The sequence below is a fragment of the Cheilinus undulatus genome, linkage group 9, assembly GCF_018320785.1.
Source record: "Cheilinus undulatus linkage group 9, ASM1832078v1, whole genome shotgun sequence".
Lineage (NCBI taxonomy): Eukaryota > Metazoa > Chordata > Actinopteri > Labriformes > Labridae > Cheilinus > Cheilinus undulatus.
In genome coordinates this window covers 19,581,502-19,602,507 of record NC_054873.1, presented here as the reverse complement: position 1 = coordinate 19,602,507, position 21,006 = coordinate 19,581,502, and the positions used below count along the sequence as shown (strand labels likewise).

Genomic DNA, 21,006 nt, shown 5'->3' with positions numbered 1-21,006 from the left:
GCTAAGAATTACCCTCTTCTTTATGTTTATCTATTAGAACAGTATTTCCCCTCTGAAAGTGCTCTCTACACTTGTGTGTTTTCTTTTTCTCTAGGTGTCATCATCCAATTCTCCATCAACAACGGTGTCCAGTGGCAGTTCCTGAGGGAGCTGGACTTTAGTTCCTTCCTGGAGCCCCAAGTGGTAACTATTGAGCTACCACCTGCAGCAAAAACCCCCTACACAGTGTTTCGGTGGTGGCAGCCACAGCAAGGTTAGCAAATTATGAACACCAACTCACAGTTAGAAAACTACAATATTTGAATATCCTATAGATATCAGAGTTTAGTTATGTGTTAAAGTTTCTACTTCCTGTCTATCCTGCCAGGGAAACACTCTGCACAGTGGGCTCTGGATGATGTCTTGATCGGAATGAACGACAGCTCCAGAACAGGTTTCCATGACAAGTTTGATGGCTCAACACCTCTGAGGCACAACTGGTATCGCATTCAGGGTGGAGAGGTGACTGTGGACTGTTTGTCTCTGGACACAGCACTCACCTTCAACTCTGAGGCCATTGATAGTAAGTCACATTAATTTTACAAACCCATGCAGGATGATGCCAGGGCTTAGACTGCAGGTTACATAAACTTAGCACAAAAAGTAAGGACATTTGTGTTTGGTAGATTATTTCTTTGTTGTAACAGTGCTTCTTGGCAATAAATCTTATACTGTTGGAAAGTCTGTTTATTACCCTTTTAAATGGTGCCACATTTGTAAGGAACATGCATTTGTGGGATGAGCAGCAGAGCTTAGTATGTGGGTTGCGCCCATGCAAAATTAGCCAAATCTTCTCTGCCAATGCCAAACAGCTTATTCTGCCATTGACTTTTGTTTGGTGTTTGGTGGATTGGTTGATTGAAGTTTGAAGAAACAAGACATTTTGGCAATTTAACAATTTATTCATTTAACAAACTGGAGCCTCAGTAGTGTGTGGAAGAACCATACACAGCCACAACAGCCGGGCACCTCCTCCTCATGCTGGTCACCAGCCTGGTCACACACAAGATTTATTGCCAAGAAGCATTGTTACAACAAACAAATAATCTACCAAACACAAATTTCCTTACTTTTTATGCTAATTTTAGATATAAATGCCTGCACTTAAAGAGAAGGAGTATTATACTGCTTTCACAAACAGTCAGTGTCAAGAAGTCCTTAAAAACAGTTAACTCACAACAGGGAAGCTGAATTGTTTGCAGTGAATGTGTTACAGTAGATGATTGCAATGGATGGACATCACTGTAAAACAGCTTGACTTCCACTGACTCTTTCTACAAAAAGATTTTAATAGAATGTACAGTATATATATACAGTATATACAAATACATAAGGATTTAAATCTAGGATACCTCTCTTACATACATTTACACACACACACCCACACACACTCAACTAACCACATAAATAGCTGCACAGTGACATCACAGTATTGCGCACACAACATGCTGAAATTGAATAACCCATTTACTGTGGTGCTGTGGGTCCTGAATTATTAATGAGAGCAAACCTGAATGGGCCTCCTGCTTGTTATTTATGCTTGCATCAAGCTGTGTGCGGATTTACTTTACACAAATATTACATTACAACTGGGTCCTTTCATTTAACATGCACAACAAGACTATGTACAGCAAGACTAATATGGCAACACAAATAAAAACATAAAGCTTTTGTGCATCAGTGTAAATACTTATGTCACACTTCATGTCTTTCTTCTTATGTGGCTATTATGCAAACACTGCAGACACAATTCTATGTTACCTATTATTTTAAAGGCTACTGTTGGTATTTGAGGATGTATGTTGTAGACCAGCAGTTTTCAACATGTGTTGTGGGCCTCCCTTTGGAGGCACCGCAGGACTTAAACCAGAAAATACTACTTTGCCAACTTCTGCTGTGTGTGGGGGAAATTGGACACATTTACAGTTACAACAGAGACTACACTATAGGGTGACTATTACAGTTTTTTGCGAGTTTTTCCTGTATTGGTCCTAATGATTCTCCACAGCCACAGTGTTTAATTTGCAAAGACTTACAGGCTAATGACATTATGAAATACATGATTGAAAATATAGTTGTTTTGTGGGGTTGGTGATCCATGGAATAAATTATTTTCTCCTAGGGGACACTCACTCTCCCTCACTTTGAAAACCCCTGCTTTAGAGGCTTAGAAATCAAGGAAATTTGGGGATTTGTCTTCTATGATTGAGCCACATTCTCTCAAATCAAGAACCTGATTGATGATGTTCAGAATGAAACTGTTTTTAGTTGAAGAAAGTTGAAATGTAATTCTGCATTCTTGAGTCAAGAAACTGTTGTTACTTTCACACTCTGTCTGCAGAGAAGCCAAGATACGCAGAGAGCTGGGACTTTGAAGTGACAGGCTCGTCATTCCTGCAGTTTGAGCTGAGTATGGGCTGCAGTAAGTCCACCTCTTTCTCCCATGGTGTGCGACTGGAGTACTCCACCGACTGTGGACACCACTGGTCCCTCATCACTCCAGAGTGTGTGCCACCAGCCATTGGCTGTGCTGGTTACACTCAGAGTTCCATCTATACCTCAACTCAGTACAAACACTGGAAGAGAATCACTGTCTACCTGCCCAGTGCTGCCAAGTGAGTTTCTTCAAACTTTTATTTCTGAAGAAGTACATGGTATTGGTGAATTTCCTCAAAGTGCGTTAACTCTTGACTTCTGATGACTCCCTCAGTTCTCCTAGAACTCGGTTCCGTTGGATCCAGACCCACTTTACCCCAGGAGCAGAAGGATGGGCTCTAGATAATGTGTTGCTTGCCCCTGGCTGTCCCTGGATGTGCTCTGGTCATGGTCTGTGCGACAATGGACGTTGTGTGTAAGTTTATCTGGCTTCACAACACAGCTGGTAAAGTTTGACAGTTATTTTCTGTCTGAATGTAACATACCATTACCCCTGCTCACTCCCTCCTTGTAAAGATGTGACAAGGGCTATGGAGGGGCTCACTGTGTGCCTTTGGCCCCTCTACCATCTGTGCTGAGAGAAGACTTCAATGAGAACCTGCAGCAGGAGACGTGGCCTGAGGTGTACGGAGCAGAGAGGGGAACTCTGAGTGGAGAGCCTCTTAAATCTGGCATGGCGCTGATCTTCAAAGGGGTAGGTATACAAAGCAACTTGTAAAGAAATCCCAGTGTACAAATATACTTTTAAATCACAATTTTATTTGAAATCCATAGATCACTCACCAACAGTGTTGTTCTTGTCTGTTTGCAGGATGGTCTGCGAATGATAGTGTCACGGGATCTGGACTGCACCAACACACTCTACATCCAGTTTTCATTCAAATTTATCACCAAGGGTAAAAGATAGCCCAGTGATTTTCAGTTGGAATGGTCTTGTTTTGATAGTTTATTATTTTTGTGAAAGTTGTTGTTTAATAGTTAATCTTTTTGGCTTTATTAGGTGTCCCAGAGCGCTCCCATTCAGTGCTTCTGCAGTACTCAGTGAATGGAGGGATCAGCTGGCTGATGTTGGATGAGTTTTACTTCCCAACTTCTACTGACACTCTGTTCCTCCACCTGCCACTGCCGGCCAGCGCTCAGACCAACGCCACCCGCTTCAGACTATGGCAGCCTTACAACAGTGGTGAGTGGGTATACATGGTGTGGGCACACATAAAACTTTTAACATCTGAACCTGTTAACATAATCTTTTTATAACTTCCCCAATACTCCATCTTTTAGGTAAGAAGGAAGAGGTGTGGGTAATAGATGACCTCATCATTGATGGCAGCTCTTTACAAAACACACCGGTGGTGATAGACAGCTTTGAGGAAGGCCCCAACGAGTCCAACTGGCTGTTCTTCCCTGGAGGAAACACTGGCCTCTACTGTCCCTACCAGAAGACTGGACTGTAAAAAGCACATTTGGTTTATTATTAACAATGATAGGGACTTGACAGTGTTTGTTTTTTAATTATTCATAAGCCCATTGGTGATAAATTTGCAAGAACCTTTTTTTGGACCAATGACTTATTTTGTGTTTCTGTGTGCATGTGATGCAGGGAGGAGGATGAGTCAGCCATGGTGTTTGTCTCTAGTGAGCTTGGAGAGCACTCCATCACCACCAGGGACATTGACGTAAATGAGAACACGATCATCCAGTTTGAGGTACATAAAACAACCTTGATGACTAATTTTCCAAAGAAACAATCTTTATTCTTATTCAGAACCCAAACCATGGCTCATCATCTCTAGAGATGTTGTTTTACCTGTTTGTCATTGTGTCTCTAGATTAATGTGGGTTGCACAGCTGAGAGCTCGTCCGCCCATCCAGTACGTCTGGAGTTCTCACGTGATTTTGGTGCCACATGGCACCTTTTGGTGCCCCTGTGTGCCGGTGCACCACAGCCCTCATCACTGTGCTCCACAGAGCTTCATCCTGCCAGCATCTATTTCCCGGGTACAACTCAGGGCTGGAGGAGGGAAGTCATTCACTTTGGCAAGCTTCGCCTCTGTGGGTAAGGATGAAATACAGAAAACAAAACAGACTTTTCCAAACTCTTTCATCGCACCTGTTTAACTCGGACTATCTTTTTCACACACTCATCTTTGTGTTTTGGTTTTTCTTACAGGTCAGTGAGGTTCCGTTGGTATCAAGGTTTCTTTTCAACTGGCTCTAATCCTCCAACATGGGCATTAGACAATGTCTACATCGGTCCACAGTGTCAGGACATGTGCAATGGTCATGGTGCCTGTGTGGGCGGCACCCACTGTGTGTGTGACCCTGGCTACTCTGGAGCTGACTGCTCTGTGCCTGACACTCCTAACCCTGACTTTCTCAAGGAGGACTTTGAAGGTACATCAGCAGAAATTGCATGCATAGAAAGAAGAAGGTGTAGCATCAGTTTTTAGAATATTACATAGTTACAATTTTTATCATGTTCTAAAGCAGTGGTTCTCAACTGGTTGGGTATCATGACCCACACCACCACCCATTAAGATAAATCACTACCCAAATTACAGAAGGAAATTATGCCTGCATGCATCTTATTTTACTTCATTTTTCCACTACAGAATGGAAATTCTGGTAATTTCTCAGAGAATGTCCTCATTATCTCAGGTATTGTTATCTACAGAAAAGGAGATAAATAAGTAGAAATCTTAGGACAAATACTGAAATGTACTCATCAGCATAGGAAAACTTCAAAATTACATTTACGAATTTACCAAATGTCTACTTAGGGCTTCCATGCAGAGACTTATTGCCACATGTTCTTCCTTGCACACAATCAAGACACACTGGAAAGAGCTTTTGGGTCCTGATCCACCAGTTGAGAATCATTGCTGGTGTTTTTTTTTTTTTTTGTTTTTTGTTTTTTTTTTGTTTGTTTGTTTGTTTTTTTTAAGTTTGAGACCGTAATGTCTTTGAAAACCAACTGCCTTTCCAGATGTGTCATGAAAATCAATATTGCAACTTTAACCTGATTTCCTTCAGGGATTTAATTTATGTTTTATATATATGTATATTTGCTGTTGTTTGCCCACAAAATATGAGTTTTCTGGTTGTTTGCAGGGGGAGCTGTAGATGCTGAGCGCTTCAGACAACTGAGTGGTGGTAAACCGTCCAGAAAGTGTGGTATCATGTCAAGTGGGAATCATCTCTTTTTCAGCGAGGACGGCCTGCGCATGTTGGTCACAAATGACATGGACCTTTCAAACGCTAGGTACAGCTGCATCAAACAAAGAAAATCAGTGTACAACTAACATACTATCAGTATGTTTTTATCCTGATGAATCCACATTTTCAGAGGTTATCTCATGTCTAAATCCCTGCAGGTTTGTTCAGTTCTTCCTTCGCCTCGGCTGTGGTAAGGCAGCCCCAGACCCTCGCTCTCAGCCAGTTTTGCTGCAGTTCTCAGTGGATGGAGGTCTTATCTGGGGCCTCCTTCAGGAGTTCCTCTTCAGTAACAGCAGTAATCAGGCTCGTCTGGTTGCCCTGGAGATCCCTCTGCGTGCCCGCACACCATCCACTCGCCTTCGCTGGTGGCAACCCTCAGAGAACGGACACTTTTACAGCCCATGGGTCATTGACCAGGTACAATTAGGATCCATCCAGCCATCCATCAATTTATAAATCTTCATGTTCACTTTAGCATTACTGTGGTTATCCATCTAATCTTTTATTTAATCCGTTCCTCACATCAACGTTGCAAACGTGTCTCTATTCTGCAGGTGGTGGTAGGGGGCAGTGCCAGTGGCTGGGGACCTCTGGAGGATGATTTTTCCTCCATTGATGGGCGTTCATGGCTCCTTCACCCAGGAGGGACCAGAATGCCTGTTTGTGGCTCTGATGGACCTGCTTTCGCTTTTATTGAGAAGTCCAACACTCGCTATGCTGTAACAACAGACATCAGTTTGGGTCAAGATGCCTTCATCCAGTTTGACTTCTCTGCTTCCTGTTCTGTTACCAACTCCTGCTACTGTAAGCATTCAGAAGTTCATAACATACTGGGATTGAATGTCTGTACTAGATAAGGACACATCTATGATTTTCAGTAAAGCTGATTTGAATCTTGATTAAAATAGTGTCAAATTTCGCTATGGCAAAGGTGATGTATCTCAGCATCTTGACAAAGTAACTGAAATACTTTGAAAGTAGTCCTAACATTCCTTATTTATCATATTGATGTAAGATTTTGGGCTTTCAAGCTGTTTATGTTAGGAGTATTTTATGCATGTTTCTCAAGGGCATATGATGTTGAACATTCTGTTTATCCTATTTCTTCTGCAGCGGTAGAGTTAGAATATTCTCTGGATCTGGGTCTGACCTGGCAGCCTGTGGTTAGAGACTGTCTACCAACAAGCCCCGACTGCACCTCCTTCACCCTGCAGAGGCTGCTGGTGTCTGACACGTACAACAAGTGGGGCCGTGTTACCCTGCCAATCCCATCATATGCCAGGTCAGAACTGAAATATACCTTACAGAGACGCATTAACAGATGAGTCGCTTCTCTCACCTTGTTCTTTTTTTTTTTTTCCCATTTGGGCTGTTGTTGCTCGGACACAGTTTGACATTACAGTCTTATTCAAAGCACATAGTCCCGTATCAGGATTTACAGTAATTCTTTTTGTGTAAATTGTTTAACATTTTAACCCTAACCTGTGAAATGTATTTGTGACTGTTATTTTGGCTCTAAGGTCTCCAGCCACGAGGTTCCGATGGTTCCAGCAGGCTCCCTTTGATAAGCAGCAGACCTGGGCTCTGGATAATCTCTACATCGGAGACGGCTGCCCAGACATGTGCTCTGGGCATGGACGCTGCCAACAGAGCTCCTGTGTGTAAGTACTCTCATTGATAAATACCAAAGTTTTTAACGTGAATGTCTGTATTTGGAGGTGTAAAATATTCTTAAACGTTGAATAATGTAATAATGTTAATTTGTTCAGGACACTGTCCCACAGCTACAAAATACATGAATAGAGATCATGTGATTTTCTGCATGTGCTAACAGCTTTCTGTAGGTGGAATAAGGTTTTCTTTCATCACAAAAGGATTATGGATGAATACTTTATCTCTGTGTTTGGATATTTAATCTTTAACCCCGCTTGTTCTGATTGTTCATATTTGACTTGTCTATTCCTGCCCAGGTGTGACCCAGAGTGGGGTGGAGAGTACTGTGATGAGCCAGTGGTTCCTCTGCCCTCCCAGCTGAAGGACAGCTTTAGCCGAGCTCCCTCACTCAGCCACTGGCACATCCTTACTGGTGGAAAGCTCAGCACTGTGTGTGGAGCTGTTGCCTCTGGAGCTGCTCTGCACTTTAGTGGGGTAAAAACCAATCAGCCAGCTTTGTTTTATCATACTACATATCATTTATCCATCGTCTGTGTTTTTCATAATTCTATTTTAATTCCATAGAGAATAATGCATTAAATGCCCTCAAAGTCTGATAAAGACAGAACAGTTTTCACTTATCCTGGAGGGTGTTAATTGTTTGCACAACTTATTTTAAAAGCTCAATTGTATTCCACTGTGCCATGACTATTTTTCTTTAGTATGAGCTTTACATTAACTGTTCAACTAAGGGTAGGCTGTGGTTCAAAAGGCAAATCCCTACATTAAGAAATACAAAAGCACCAACATGTGCTGATTCACACAGGGCCGACAGATGTAACAGCATCTGAAAGATGTGCCTTTAAGTTATACAGTAATCTATTTAATAAAAGTCCACTAAGTAAATCACTGACAAGCTTTATGTACAGCTCAAGTTTTCCCTGAGGCACTTAGAGCAGTGTTATAATGGATGCCTGTTGATGGGCTGATCTTGGGTGGAAGCATTGCAAGGGATTGTTTTAATGGGTTACTCTGGATCTTGTCCAAGCTGTGCTAAGATGAATTACAACTATGATTTTGAACTTTGTTGTTATTTTATTGTGTTCTATTAATTACAATTAAATATCACAACAAACCATCTCTGACAGCATTTAAAACATCTTTAAGAAGTGTAGTACAGAGAAAAAAAATAAAAAGGATGCACTTAGGCTCAGTCCCTATACACCTCTTGCCCCAACCACTTATTCCTATCCCAGCATTTAGGGTGCTTAGGTCAAGAGGTAGGGTGTCCCAGTTTGTTTTGGAATGTTGGGGCAAGGTGAAGTGCCAGGGCCACAGGGCCCTTCAAACCAAATATTATGACATATTTCCAACTTTGTTTATCATCAGTAATATTGTAAAATTATGACAATATGCTAATATCATTATTTTATTTTATTCCAATGCATAATGATCCTTTGATTCTGAACAAGTATTTTAAAATGACTTTGCTTGTTGTAGAAATATCCAGCATTTACTACTGACTATCAGAAGATTAAAGGGCTGTCCCATTTAGCGGGGGAAGATTTCACCACTGTTAAGATCTCAAAAAAAGGACTGAGTCATAGACATCACAGACTTATCTTTGCTGATTTCCCTTTGTAGAGTTGCAGCCGTCAGCTGGTGACTGTTGACCTGAACTTGACCAATGCTGAGTTCATCCAGTTCTACTTTATGTACGGCTGCATGATCCCACCAAGCAATCGTAACCAGGGTGTGCTTCTGGAGTACAGTTTGAACGGAGGAATTAACTGGCACTTGCTGACAGAGATCTTTTATGATCTATACACAAAGCCTGGGTGAGTTTTTTAAATCCTTTATATAAGGGTTTCTATTTGTACACAACTAACAACAGGGTGAAGCAAGATATTTTGAATTTGTTAATATTCTTTTCTGCATTCAGGTTTGTGAATGTGCTGCTGCCCCCTGCTGCCCGTCAGGAGGGAGTGCGTGTGCGCTGGTGGCAGCCACAGCATGAGGGACTGGACCACAGTGACTGGGCGCTGGATAACGTCCTCATTGCAGGATCAGATCCAAGAGCACAGATATCTGACACATTTGGAGGGGTGGCCCTACCCAACCATGAGAGAGCTCCTGCGGATGAGACGTCAGGAAGGATAGGGCAGCTGAGTGAGCAGGAGGAAACACCCATAGGTATACTCTGTCTCACATCAACTAAAGTAAAAGGGTTGTTTTGAACACCTCAGGAGAAAAGCTATGTATGTGCAAGACTATGACATCACAATACATAGGATATGATAGTATACTGCAGACACATACCTTAACAAACATGCTATCAGTTCATCTAAATCATTCTTTCCTTATAACCTGCTAGCAGAATATTTTGCCTTTTTTTGTATTTAATTTTTTGTGTCTACTTCTTTGTTCTCAGTGAGTGATCACTGGCTGTTCTCAGAGGACTGCTCCGTGCAACGTTTCTGCAGCTCTCCTGATGGAGTGATGGTGTGTGGCAATGCTGATGGGAGAGAGGTGTATGCTGTCACACATGATATTATTCCTGACAAGGGCTGGGTCATGCAGTTCAAGGTAACTTATGAGCTTAAAATCGCTCAGTTGCACAATGGAAGTTGATCAATATTGTGTGATGATGATTGTGTTTTATCAGGGTGACATAACCTTTGAAAACCTTTGTGTTGATGTAGATTGCTGTGGGCTGCAGCGTACCTGAGCGTCATGCAGACCGACAAGTTCATGTGCAGTATTCAGTGGACTTTGGAGTGACCTGGAAGTATCTGGTGCCTCAGTGCCTTCCTGCAGACCCCCGCTGCGGAGGTCAGGTTTCCCAACCCTCAGTCTTCTTCCCTGCTGAAAGCTGGAAGAGGGCAGTCTATCCACTGCCTGACAGCCTGGCTGACACGTGAGTCATCCTGCCTCTAAGATTCCGTCGCACACTTTTCACAAAACATACATACCTGCTTCATATTTGATTGAATTGAATTATAGATACTGTAGATTAAATTGTTGGCATCCCTTAAATTATTAAAATCATTGTCATATAAATAATGAAAATGGCAAACATGTTGTTAGACTAACTAAAACTCCTGTTTTTCCTCAGCGCTGTGCGTTTCCGGTTTTACCAGCAGCACTCAGACATTCAGTGGGGTGTGGAGAACTTTTACATTGGTCCAGCTTGTGACAACCACTGTGGGGGGCATGGAGACTGTCTGGATCAGCGCTGTCTCTGTGATCCAGGATTTACTGGACCAAACTGCTATGCAAGCACAGCTCTAAAGGTATAGTCTAGGTCTCAGCATAAAATTGTCCAGTTGGTAAACAGATAAGAAAAGAAAGTATTAAGAGTCTTTTTTCTGTAGGCTTCCCTGAAGGAGCGTTTTGACTGGGAGGGTGCAGCTGGCCCCCAGTGGCAGATACTGGAGGGCGGTAGACCCTGCACAGACTGTGGTGTGTTGGTAGAGGGGACAGCCTTGTACTTTGGAGGGGCTGATGCCAGACAGGCTGTCACTACTGATCTGGACCTCCGTGGTGCAAAGTTAGTACTCAGCTTCATTAAGTTTTTTTGGTGTGTCATGAAATATTGGGCTACTCTTTAGTGTGATTTAAACTGTGTTTTTTTAAAGGTTTGTTGAGTACTGGGCCAGGATTGGAAGTGAGGACAACATGACAATGTGCCATCGCCCAACTTGTCGTAAAGAAGGAGTGCTGCTGGATTACTCCACTGATGGAGGTGCGGTAACAATGTGCATGCATACACTGTGTATATTTAGCTTGGGGACTTTTCTTCCTCAGATTATCCTCATTTTTCCATCGTACCTATTCTCCTGTGTAAAAATCTTCAGGTGTTTCCTGGACGCTGCTGCATGAGATGGACTATCTTAAGTACGTGTCTGTGAGGAGAGATTACATCGTCCTCCCAGAGGCAGCTCTGACAAATGCTACCCGTCTGCGCTGGTGGCAGCCATTCACTGTTTCCTCAGGCCTCGCCACCCCTAGCCTGGAGAGAGCCCAGTGGGCCATTGACAACATCTTAGTGGGAGGGTCAGACATCAACCCATCCACTTTGCTTGACACATTTGATGATGGTGAGTTTGTTTGTTAATGTAATCAGAGTCTTAAAAACTTAACTGAAACAAGAGATACATCATTATTCTTGATCTTTTTGCACTTCATCAGAGGGTGTTTCTCATGAGGAGAGCTGGAGTTTCTATCCTAATGCTGTACGCACAGCTGGCTTCTGTGGAAACCCCTCATTCCATCTCTACTGGCCAAATAAGAACCAAGACAGAACACACAACATCCTGGCTACTCGAGAGCTCATTGTGCAACCTGGTTATATTCTCCAGTTTAAGGTAGGGTATAACAAGAGATCCACTGTACTAAATCCATCTTCTCTCTTTTAAATGAAGGCTTTGGTTCTCACTTCTAACCTATCTTCTTGATGCAGATTGTTGTGGGTTGTGAGACAGATACCTGTGAAGACCAGCATTCGGTCCTGCTGCAGTACAGGAAGGATGCAAGGTAAGTGCAGAGGAGAGTCCTGTATAATGTGGAAACAGTGTCTAGTTGTCATAAACTACTAAAACTGTAGCAATAATGGCAAAAATCATTATCACAATAATGTTGATTGATACTGGGATCATGATTCTTAAACACAATTACTCACTGATTTTAAAACATCTGCACTGATGCATTTATTGAACTTGAACACCCTTAATGATTTAAAAAAACAAACAAAAATGAATATAAATGGGTGAAATAAAAACAGAAATATGTAAAAGGAATTAATTTCTGGCAAAAATCAACAAACATTGAAGCATTTACCAACGACAAAACCTGTGGGCAAAATGAGTTTATTGTGGCATGTGACACAGAAATCATTTAGTCAAGATTATCTTGTTTTCATGATTTTGGGAAGCCATATTGTGGTTGAAAGTGAAACTCAATTAATTGCCCAGTACTAGTAGCAGTACATGAAAAAAATTCTCTTATTGTAGAATTAGACGTTTTTGTTCACATGTGATGAAATTTGTCAGATCAAAATTCAGATATTCGCCTTGAAAGCCACCAAAACTCAACTAAATCTTTCCTTTGATTATTAATAAGGAAAACCTGAAGCTTTTCCTTTTACCCTTTAGGTCAGACTCATGGCAGCTGGTACAGTCAGAGTGCCTACCCTCCTCAGTCAACAACGTGGGCTGCTCTCCCTTCCAGTTCCATGAATCCACAATCTACAGTCCGGTCAATAGTTCAACATGGACCAGGGTCACTGTCCAGCTACCAGACCATGTCTCTTCAGGGTAGGTCCACACAAATCCCTTGCTTTTCTACATATAATGATGTCACATTGATGTATAAACAGAATAAGAGACACGGATCACTTTTCACCATTGACTGAAGCAGTGGCATGTGTTGTATATTTTCAGAGCTACCCAGTTCCGCTGGATTCAAAAGGAGGGGACAGGAGAGCGACAGAGTTGGGGCGTAGACCATGTTTACATTGGCGAGGCCTGTCCGGGGCTCTGCAGCGGCCACGGCTACTGTACAAGCGGAGTTGTCTGCATCTGTGATGAGGGACACCATGGTGGGCTACAACAGCATACTGTACTTAGATTAGTTTACACGAACACACTTTTTTCATTTTTAAATGTGCTGTGTAGATTTTCTTTGTAAGATGAAATCATGCAAAGGAACAAAGAAAGAATTTGCAACAAAACTTGATGAAGTGTTCCCAGGTGATTGAAAAAACTTTGCATTAACATATCCTGGACATAGAAATACACTACAACAGCTGAAAACACACCCTTGCTTTGTCTGTGCTTTTATTTTATCTAACAAGAACATTACAAACAGTTGCCTCTTTTCACCTTAACAGGTGATGACTGCTCCCTCTCCAGCAGTGACCTGCCCAGCTCTATTAAGGATAACTTTGAGTCCGGCAGTGTGTCTCAGGAGAGCTGGCAGTTAATCCAGGGTGGTGGAGTGGGAAGCGGCTGCGGGCAGCTGTCTCCACATGCCCACGGAGACTCGCTCTACTTCAATGGCTGTAAGATGAGGCAGGCAGTTACAAAACCGCTGGACCTCACTAGAGCCAGGTACAGGTACTATCACAACATACTGTACAGTCACTAATAATGTCATCATAAACCTCACTACCTTGTATCTAAAACAAGCCATTTCCTCCCCCAATAAGAAGTTTTATGTCTTTAATTCTTTATCTAAACTTTCCTCTTTTTTGTCTTGTCTGTCTCCCTGCAGTAAGATCATGTTTGTGCTGCAGATCGGCAGCGTTGCACAGACAGACAGCTGTAACATAGCTCTAGATCAGGCTGACACAGTCGACCGGGCCGTGTTGCTGCAATACAGCATCAACAATGGAGTCAGCTGGCATGTTATCGCCCAGCACCAGCCAAAAGATTTTATAAAGGCACAGAGAGTGTCCTACAACATACCACTGTGAGTGATACTCAGATTTAACAAGGCCATCTTCTCATGCAGCATACATTTGAAAGGTTTATTAAGGTGTTAATGGCTTTATTAATGATAATGCATCATCAACCAAGCATTGCAAATTTAAATTGAGGTATTTATGAATGATTTTGGAATCATTGACTCTCTGACCATTAGTTAGTAAGTACTGATAAACTGCTTTTGTTTGACATTGGTTTATAAATACATTTTGCAAATGTCCAACAATTTTGAATTCATTAACCAAAAAAGATTTCAGTCAACCAACCTCTAACACTCTGAAGCCTTTTGTGAAGTCTAGCCATAAAGGACTCTTCATGATAGAGACTTTTCATTAATAATTTTCACAAATGTGGAAACCCAGACATTGTTTTTAATGGTGTGTAATTGATCCTTGAGGTGCTTGTGAATGAGGCATAAATCATTTGGAAAGCCACCAGTTAAAACTAATTAATGCCCATTATAAATGGTGCTGCAGTAGAGCCAGTGACTGTGATAATGATCCTTTAAAAACTTTCTCAAATGTCATTCCTGTGAATTGAGACTACTTTAACCATAATCATATTTGATGATTACTGATCCCACATGTCTCCATGGTCTCTCCAGGGAAGCAAGGGTTAAAGGGGTGATGCTGCGATGGTGGCAGCCACGCCATGAAGGTGCAGGACACGATCAATGGGCGCTGGACCATGTGGAAGTAGTTCTGTGAGTACCCAATTCCCAGCCAGTCCACGGCCCCTCAGACTGGCCCCAAAAAGAGCCCTGATCTGCCCCTGTCTCAACCTCTGCCTTAGCCTCACCTGTAAAAAATATCCCTCAGCTTGACACTAATGCAGAGATGCGTACACATACAGACATTAAGTGCACTAAAGGGTGTGTGCTTCACCTAGTACCAACCTCTAAGCGGTTTTGTCAGAGCTCATGTAGCTTTGATCGTCTGCAGAGTTGAAAATGAATGTGCTTTGCTGTGAAAGCTTCTGTTTGTGGATGTTTGTCCCATGTATGACAGATTAACCCCTGCTGTCAGAACATCATATTTTTAGTGTCTTGTAGAACCCATGGACCTCCTAGAAGAGCTGGAGTTCATGTGTATTTCCTTTAAGTTTGGATTTAAAGTACATCATACCTAAATCTAATCAACATCATGACATATGAAGTCAGAAAGTTCATACATTTCAATTCCTTTTAAACGTATTATGAGGCACTTGTTGGATGTATGAGGCCCTTTAATAAATCACAGCATTCACTCATTAACACAAAACCAATCTGCCTCAGGTTAAGGCTCAAAGGCATGACGCTAAGAGCTGAACCAAGATCATACCACTCACAATTCAAGAAACAGCCAAGGACGTTTCACATCCATGACAGTCTCTGTTCTACTGTCCATGCATTTTTCCATTTCACTTTAAAGTGCAAAAATTGTCCTGCATTTCATTGTACTTAGAATTAAATCTCTTACAGTTTTTTTTAGTTTCTTTAATTGAAATTGCAGGCATATTGCACTGATTTGCTCATTCTTCTCTCCTCCTGTCTTTACCTCTATACATTTTGTTGCACTTTCGTCTTAGATCAGCATCAGAACACATCAAATTTCAAATACAAAAAGCAGAGCTGGAAAGTCTACAGGGCACTGAAGATATCATGAAGCTTATCAGCTAGCTTTTTCCTAACACTGCAATATCATTAAGCATTTTCTGCATGTTAATGTGGGTATTAGAGCTCTAATTTTGGTGCTGATTGTTCATTCAGACATGTACCAAGCATTTTAAATGTGCCATACAACTACAACGTAATACCTTATGATTTACACACAGTTAAGACAAATTTCCACATATACACTAACACGCTTATGCCTAACCTGAGCTTTCCCTGGTCTAAGTGGTCGCGACCTGCCCCACTCCCTCCCTCACTCCTCCCACGGTTTTCAACAGTGTCTGCTGAAAAGAGTGACCATGATCCTCACACTTTGCTCTGTTGTTTATTTCTCTCTGTTCGCCACTCCTCCACTCCTTCACACATTTTTCCTCTCCCTCCTACTCCTGCTCAATCCTGTCTTTTTATGCTATTTGTGCGTTTGTTCTCTGCTGCTTTTTGTGTTTGGTTATGTGGCCACGCACCCTCTTTCTGCTTATGCTGCATTGATCCTACCTTACTCCATCACCTTCCTCCTCCTCCTTCCTCAAAACTCGCTCTTTTCCTGTTTCTTTTTCTCTTCTCACTCTGGTACACATCGGATGGATTACTTCTAAACTTCTTGCTCTTTCTCTCCAACTCTATCTGCCGTAATCTCTCACTTGCCCTTTTCTTTGCTACACATATCTGCTGTCTTGCTCCTCAATCTCTGCCAACTCTTCTATCATTCATTCTTTCTTCCACATCCTCTCTGTCTTACTATCTCTTCTTCCTCCTCAATACTCTTACTCTCCTTGTTTCTCTCCTCTCTCCTCCTTTCTCCCCCCTTTGGGCCCCTGCCTCCCCAGGCCGGGGCTCCTACCCCCTCAGACCTTTCTGCGAGACAGCAGTCCCCTCCTCCTGCTTCTCCCCTCTCGCGCTCTAACCTCTGCTCTCTTCTGTATTCTGCTCCCTCTGGCATGGCTGTAGTGTCAGGTAAGTTCTCCGCCTCTTCCCGAATGCAGCCCCCTCCCTCACCCTCCCCTCCCAACCCTTTCTTCTCCCAGAGACACTGTGCACAACCCTCTCACACGCTCACCGACACACCCAGCCCTTCTCATCTTCACCACAGCCATATCCATGCCCTTGCTTTAACTCAAGCACCAGGCAGGTCAACAAGCAGGCCAGCTGCTCATGGTGTAAAGGTGAAGGCTTTTTGATAAAAAAATATCTAACACACAGACCTTAGGAGACATCCTTGACACAAAAATACATTTTTAAGTGACACAGTGAACAGAGGGTTGAATAGGGTGGTTTTATTAATATGCCAGTGGTGGAAAATGCTTTAATCCAATCTTAAAATGGTATTTTTACCCTGAGACACATGTTTGAGGCATTTTTAGTTGAAATTACAGTCAAATTGTATACAAATGTCAATGGTACTGTGTTTGTGTGTATATGTGTGATGTAATCCATCACTATACATATATCTGTTTGTTTTGTTCTTGCTACTACCTTTACTACAAACTGTTGTAGTGTTCTTGACAGAGCAGCTAACACACTCAATCCTACTTGAAAAAGATGACTGTTAGTGGGTGTAGCATTTATTTCAATCCAGCCCAAGCACTGGAAGATTTTTTTTCATATGAGATATCAACATCAATTGCTATGCAGGCATCTTGCGTCATGATTTCAAACGAAGGCTCTTTTGCTGAAGACTTTCATCTGACTAACCTCCTCCATCCAGCTCCTTGCATGGCTTAACGGATCGACTGTTGCAACAGCTCTCCATCTTCCTTGTATTACTCATGGCTGTCTGTCTGTCTGTTGACAACAACACCATGACTCTGAGCCAGGAGCTCCCTCCTCACTCCCCTCTGTTTTCTGACCAAGGATCAGAAAATACAAAACATGCTCACATACACTGAAACACTACAGTTCACCTGCCGGCCCTTCCATCTTCATTGGCATCTCCGCCTCCCCACCATCAGCCATCGCACACACACACCATACCTCCCTACCCCCATCCCTCCTGAACCCCCCCGCTTTGCAGAGGCCCCCTGCCTGCCCTGGCTGTACTCCTGGCTCACTGGCACCGCCCTGCTGGATGGAAGAGGCAATGAACAGGCTAAGCAAGAGCGATCTTCCGCAGCTTTACTCTGTGTCACTTAGTTTTAAAACCTCCCTTCTCTGCCCCCTTTCCTGCACTTTTATGACTTCTTTAAGTTCTTTTCTTTTCTCCCAGTGATGGCTGTTGATCTCTGACCTCAAACACTCAGTGTCAGAGTTTCCCTCTGTGGTAGTATGTCTGTAGACTCTGTGTCCCATGTCTTGTCCTGTGACATTTGGTCATGGATACATGTAGCTAGTTAACCTCCATGTTCACCATGTAGCTGCCTCTCATTTGTGCAGAACTTAAACAAATCCAGGTGTGTAGAATAGTGCCACCCATTCTCCGAGCCACAAGACCCATACAGCTGTTGAGTGTTTGAGGTTATGGCTGAAACCAGATTAGAAAGGCCAGCATGGACCTGGATGTGAGCGAGCGCGAAAGCTGCATTTGACCATTTGTGTGTTTGCATGCATGGGTGAGAGTATGTGCATGGGAATGTGAGGATTTGCCGTCTTTTTACTCGGTCACTAATGTGCCCACCCCCCCTCTTCCCCTCCCATTTTCACTTTCTTTGTATTCCTTCAGCACCCGCAAACAAAACTACATGATGAACTTTGCCAGACAGACTGCCGGGCGTCACTACTACAGCCGCAAGAGGCGGGCACTGCAACAGCGTGCCTGAACTCAGCAAGAAGGGATTCGCCGTCTGACCTGCCAATCACACATCGACCCGCCATACTCATCCTTCCTCCCCTGAAGACATATCGCCCTGTTGAGTCCTGCCCACCAGTGGATTCCAGTCAGCCTTAGAGTCCCCCACCCACTTCTCTCCCCTCTGCCACAAACATGGGCCATCCTAACAGTTTATGCGAGCCAATCAAGGCCCTCACAGCCACGCAGGTCGGGAGGAATGAAACTCAGAAGATAGGAGTGAAGCGGTCATTTTGTTTACTTTATTTCATGGACGGTCGGGGTTTCTAGATGTTTGCTAATTGTTGCTGTGGTCCTTCTGATTCCCACCTCCCTCTGGCTTACCTCCCCATCACTCCCTCCTACCCTCCATTTATCCTCCTTTTCCTACCACACTGTGAAATTGAGAGATAATATATCACTGCTGAACTGACCAGCCCTTTGGAGAGTTGCCTCCTAGTTTCACTGAGCCGCCAGGAGGGGGAACACTCCACTGCCGCCAACCAGTACACCAGGAGAAAGACCACGATGTTGATACTGACCATTAAGAGGAATACCGGTGATGAAGAAGCTGAAAAAGGAAAAAAAAATTGAGTACTGTGTTCTTGCTGTTCTGTGTGTCTGTGGGTTCTTTTTGTGATGAGTTGACTGTGGTGTTCTGTTCATTTGTTTGTTCGTTTTCTACTAATTCATATGCTTTTAAGGGAGGGGAGGGGGGTGCTGGGTTAAGTTTCTTTTCCCATGTTTATCTGGAATGGATGCGGGCGGTGCCGACAAAAAGCCCGGCCCCAAACGGAAGAAGGAACAAAAGAGCGATTTGCACGACGGGAAAAGGAGAAAATAAGAAAAAATTAAAAGACTGAACAATGAGGTTTTTTTTTATCATTTTTTTATATATGTTGGTTCCCGAAAATACAGATATTTATGGTAAATGGTTCTTCACGTAACCTATTTAAGATGCACTGTGCGTGGAATCTGTATGTTATTTTCTAGTGTTAAGTTATTAGGCAGTCGAGTCAGGCTGTCAGACTGCTTCATCTCTCCTCCTCCTTCTCTTGTGCTGTTTCCCCTCTACCCATCTCTCTCTCTCTCTCTCTGCTGATTTCTGATACCTGGAGGTGAGGCTCTATTAGTGTTGTTTTTTGAAGTCTGTGTAATATGGACCCTCTGCCCTCAGTGTAACTCCAGTATAGCAATCTCCTGTATATATATGTATATCCACTATGGGGAGACCCAGCAGCCTTATCAAAGGGAAATAAAAAACTGTCCAAACCTCATACTGTGCACACTGCTTGAACTGCTTTTATTTCTTCAAATAACTGTCTGGTGTTTTATTTATACTCTCATTGGCCAAAACCTCATACCTCCAAAATCCCCAATTTTCAGAGAATGATAAAAAAAATGCAGCATTTTTTTGAATGGATTAACACTAAGTGATTGTAGTCAACATTTTTTTTTACACTTTTTATTGGTTTAAGATTTGTAAAAACCCACTGACAGTTTTAAAGAGTGACTACTGATTTATGAGGGGAAAAATGAAAAAGGAGATACAATGTATTGGCCAGGGCTGTACAAAAGTGCAAGGGCTAGCACTGTTGCCTCACAGCAAGAAGGTTCCTGTGTCGCCTCCTGGTTAGGGCTTTTCTGTGCTGAGTTTCTATGTTCTCCTTGTGCATGCGTGGCTTTCTCCCGCCAGCAAATACATGCTTGTTAGGTTAATTCATGACTCTAAATTGGCCCTGAGTATGAGAGTGCCTGGTTATTTGTCTCTTTATGTCAGTCCTGCGACCCCACCTCTCACCCAATGACAGCTGGGTTAGGCTCCAGCCCCCCATGGGCCCAACAGGATAAGTGGTGTAGATTGATGGATGGATGGATGCTTTTGACCTCATGCCAGTGTTGTGATTTTTCAAAGAATCTGTTGCATCCCATTTAATTAATACATACTTCATAACTTTAGTTATGAAATAAGGAAGTTACCTCATAAGATTTGGACTCATTAACTTAACATCACACTACTGTGACAGATTATGTGTCAGTACAAACTAATTATTTGTCACATCACCTGGATGATTTTATCATCCCTATTTGCCAGTTATGGGATTTGCTGACAAAAATACAGTGCCAGTTTTGACTTGTTTTGTTGTGTCTGTGTTGAGAAAAAATATGTATGGAATAGTCAAACAATCACTCAATGTTTATTTATGGGCATTCAAACAATTTGAAATAAAATTACTTAAAATTCGTAGTTGAGATATTGGTATACACCGCAGTGTTTTAGGACTGGGTATACACCTCAAACCTCTGCAGACCTGCTGCATTGCTCCATGCTTATGCTGCTGAGATACAGCTCAGTTGTATTAAAACCAGGTAAATCTCCCATGACATGATGCTAAAAGACTCTGCTGGCCATCACAGCTACAGTAATCAGTGTTAGTGTGATGTAGAGGGATGTGGCAGCAACCCCTGGGCTGGAGTTGCAGTACGGCCCATCGCAGCAGCTGTAGCTCATAGTGTAAACGGTTCCTTTGAGGCGGATCTTGTGGACCTGGCTGCAGTCCTTCTTCGCCATGCAGCCCCTGGCTGACAAGGCACTGTGGTTTCCATAGCGACCATCAGCCTTGAAGCAAAGCTCATCAGGAGGGCATTCGGTCACAATGAGCTCAAACTTCTTCTCCTTTTCCAGAATGGGGCTGTAGTAGCATCGCAGGTTGTCGCAGAGCAGTGAGGGAAGAAGACAGAACCAGAGCACAGCAACGTGCATG

At 42.8% G+C, this 21,006-nt stretch overlaps 2 protein-coding genes across 4 annotated transcripts in view; one reads left to right on the top strand and one right to left on the bottom strand.

Moving 5' to 3' along the window:
• reln (reelin) overlaps window positions 1-19,518 on the top strand; it is a 119,783-nt gene extending 100,265 nt beyond the window's left edge. For 2 of the 3 annotated variants that reach the window (XM_041795404.1, XM_041795403.1), the window contains exons 32-64: window positions 95-253; window positions 368-562; window positions 2,381-2,654; window positions 2,750-2,890; window positions 2,992-3,169; window positions 3,287-3,371; window positions 3,476-3,658; window positions 3,757-3,925; window positions 4,076-4,181; window positions 4,305-4,531; window positions 4,646-4,869; window positions 5,587-5,737; window positions 5,850-6,108; window positions 6,246-6,495; window positions 6,805-6,973; window positions 7,212-7,352; window positions 7,662-7,839; window positions 8,989-9,182; window positions 9,287-9,537; window positions 9,776-9,930; window positions 10,047-10,261; window positions 10,460-10,637; window positions 10,719-10,894; window positions 10,983-11,089; window positions 11,202-11,444; window positions 11,536-11,711; window positions 11,807-11,880; window positions 12,498-12,659; window positions 12,786-12,943; window positions 13,235-13,454; window positions 13,618-13,815; window positions 14,434-14,532; window positions 18,137-19,518. In XM_041795404.1, coding sequence (XP_041651338.1) covers window positions 95-253; window positions 368-562; window positions 2,381-2,654; window positions 2,750-2,890; window positions 2,992-3,169; window positions 3,287-3,371; window positions 3,476-3,658; window positions 3,757-3,925; window positions 4,076-4,181; window positions 4,305-4,531; window positions 4,646-4,869; window positions 5,587-5,737; window positions 5,850-6,108; window positions 6,246-6,495; window positions 6,805-6,973; window positions 7,212-7,352; window positions 7,662-7,839; window positions 8,989-9,182; window positions 9,287-9,537; window positions 9,776-9,930; window positions 10,047-10,261; window positions 10,460-10,637; window positions 10,719-10,894; window positions 10,983-11,089; window positions 11,202-11,444; window positions 11,536-11,711; window positions 11,807-11,880; window positions 12,498-12,659; window positions 12,786-12,943; window positions 13,235-13,454; window positions 13,618-13,815; window positions 14,434-14,532; window positions 18,137-18,233 — 5,792 coding nt within the window. In that variant the 3' untranslated portion in view covers window positions 18,234-19,518. Of the gene's footprint in view, window positions 1-94; window positions 254-367; window positions 563-2,380; window positions 2,655-2,749; window positions 2,891-2,991; window positions 3,170-3,286; window positions 3,372-3,475; window positions 3,659-3,756; window positions 3,926-4,075; window positions 4,182-4,304; window positions 4,532-4,645; window positions 4,870-5,586; window positions 5,738-5,849; window positions 6,109-6,245; window positions 6,496-6,804; window positions 6,974-7,211; window positions 7,353-7,661; window positions 7,840-8,988; window positions 9,183-9,286; window positions 9,538-9,775; window positions 9,931-10,046; window positions 10,262-10,459; window positions 10,638-10,718; window positions 10,895-10,982; window positions 11,090-11,201; window positions 11,445-11,535; window positions 11,712-11,806; window positions 11,881-12,497; window positions 12,660-12,785; window positions 12,944-13,234; window positions 13,461-13,617; window positions 13,816-14,433; window positions 14,533-18,136 lie in introns of all 3 variants that reach the window. The other variant, XM_041795402.1, reaches the window with a different exon arrangement.
• A 1,115-nt stretch (window positions 19,519-20,633) lies between these two features.
• LOC121514474 (protein Bouncer-like) lies at window positions 20,634-21,005 on the bottom strand. Its single transcript, XM_041794598.1, has one exon. It carries the CDS (start codon window positions 21,003-21,005, stop codon window positions 20,634-20,636), a length of 372 nt encoding a protein of 123 aa, XP_041650532.1.
• Window position 21,006: the final 1 nt, after the last annotated feature.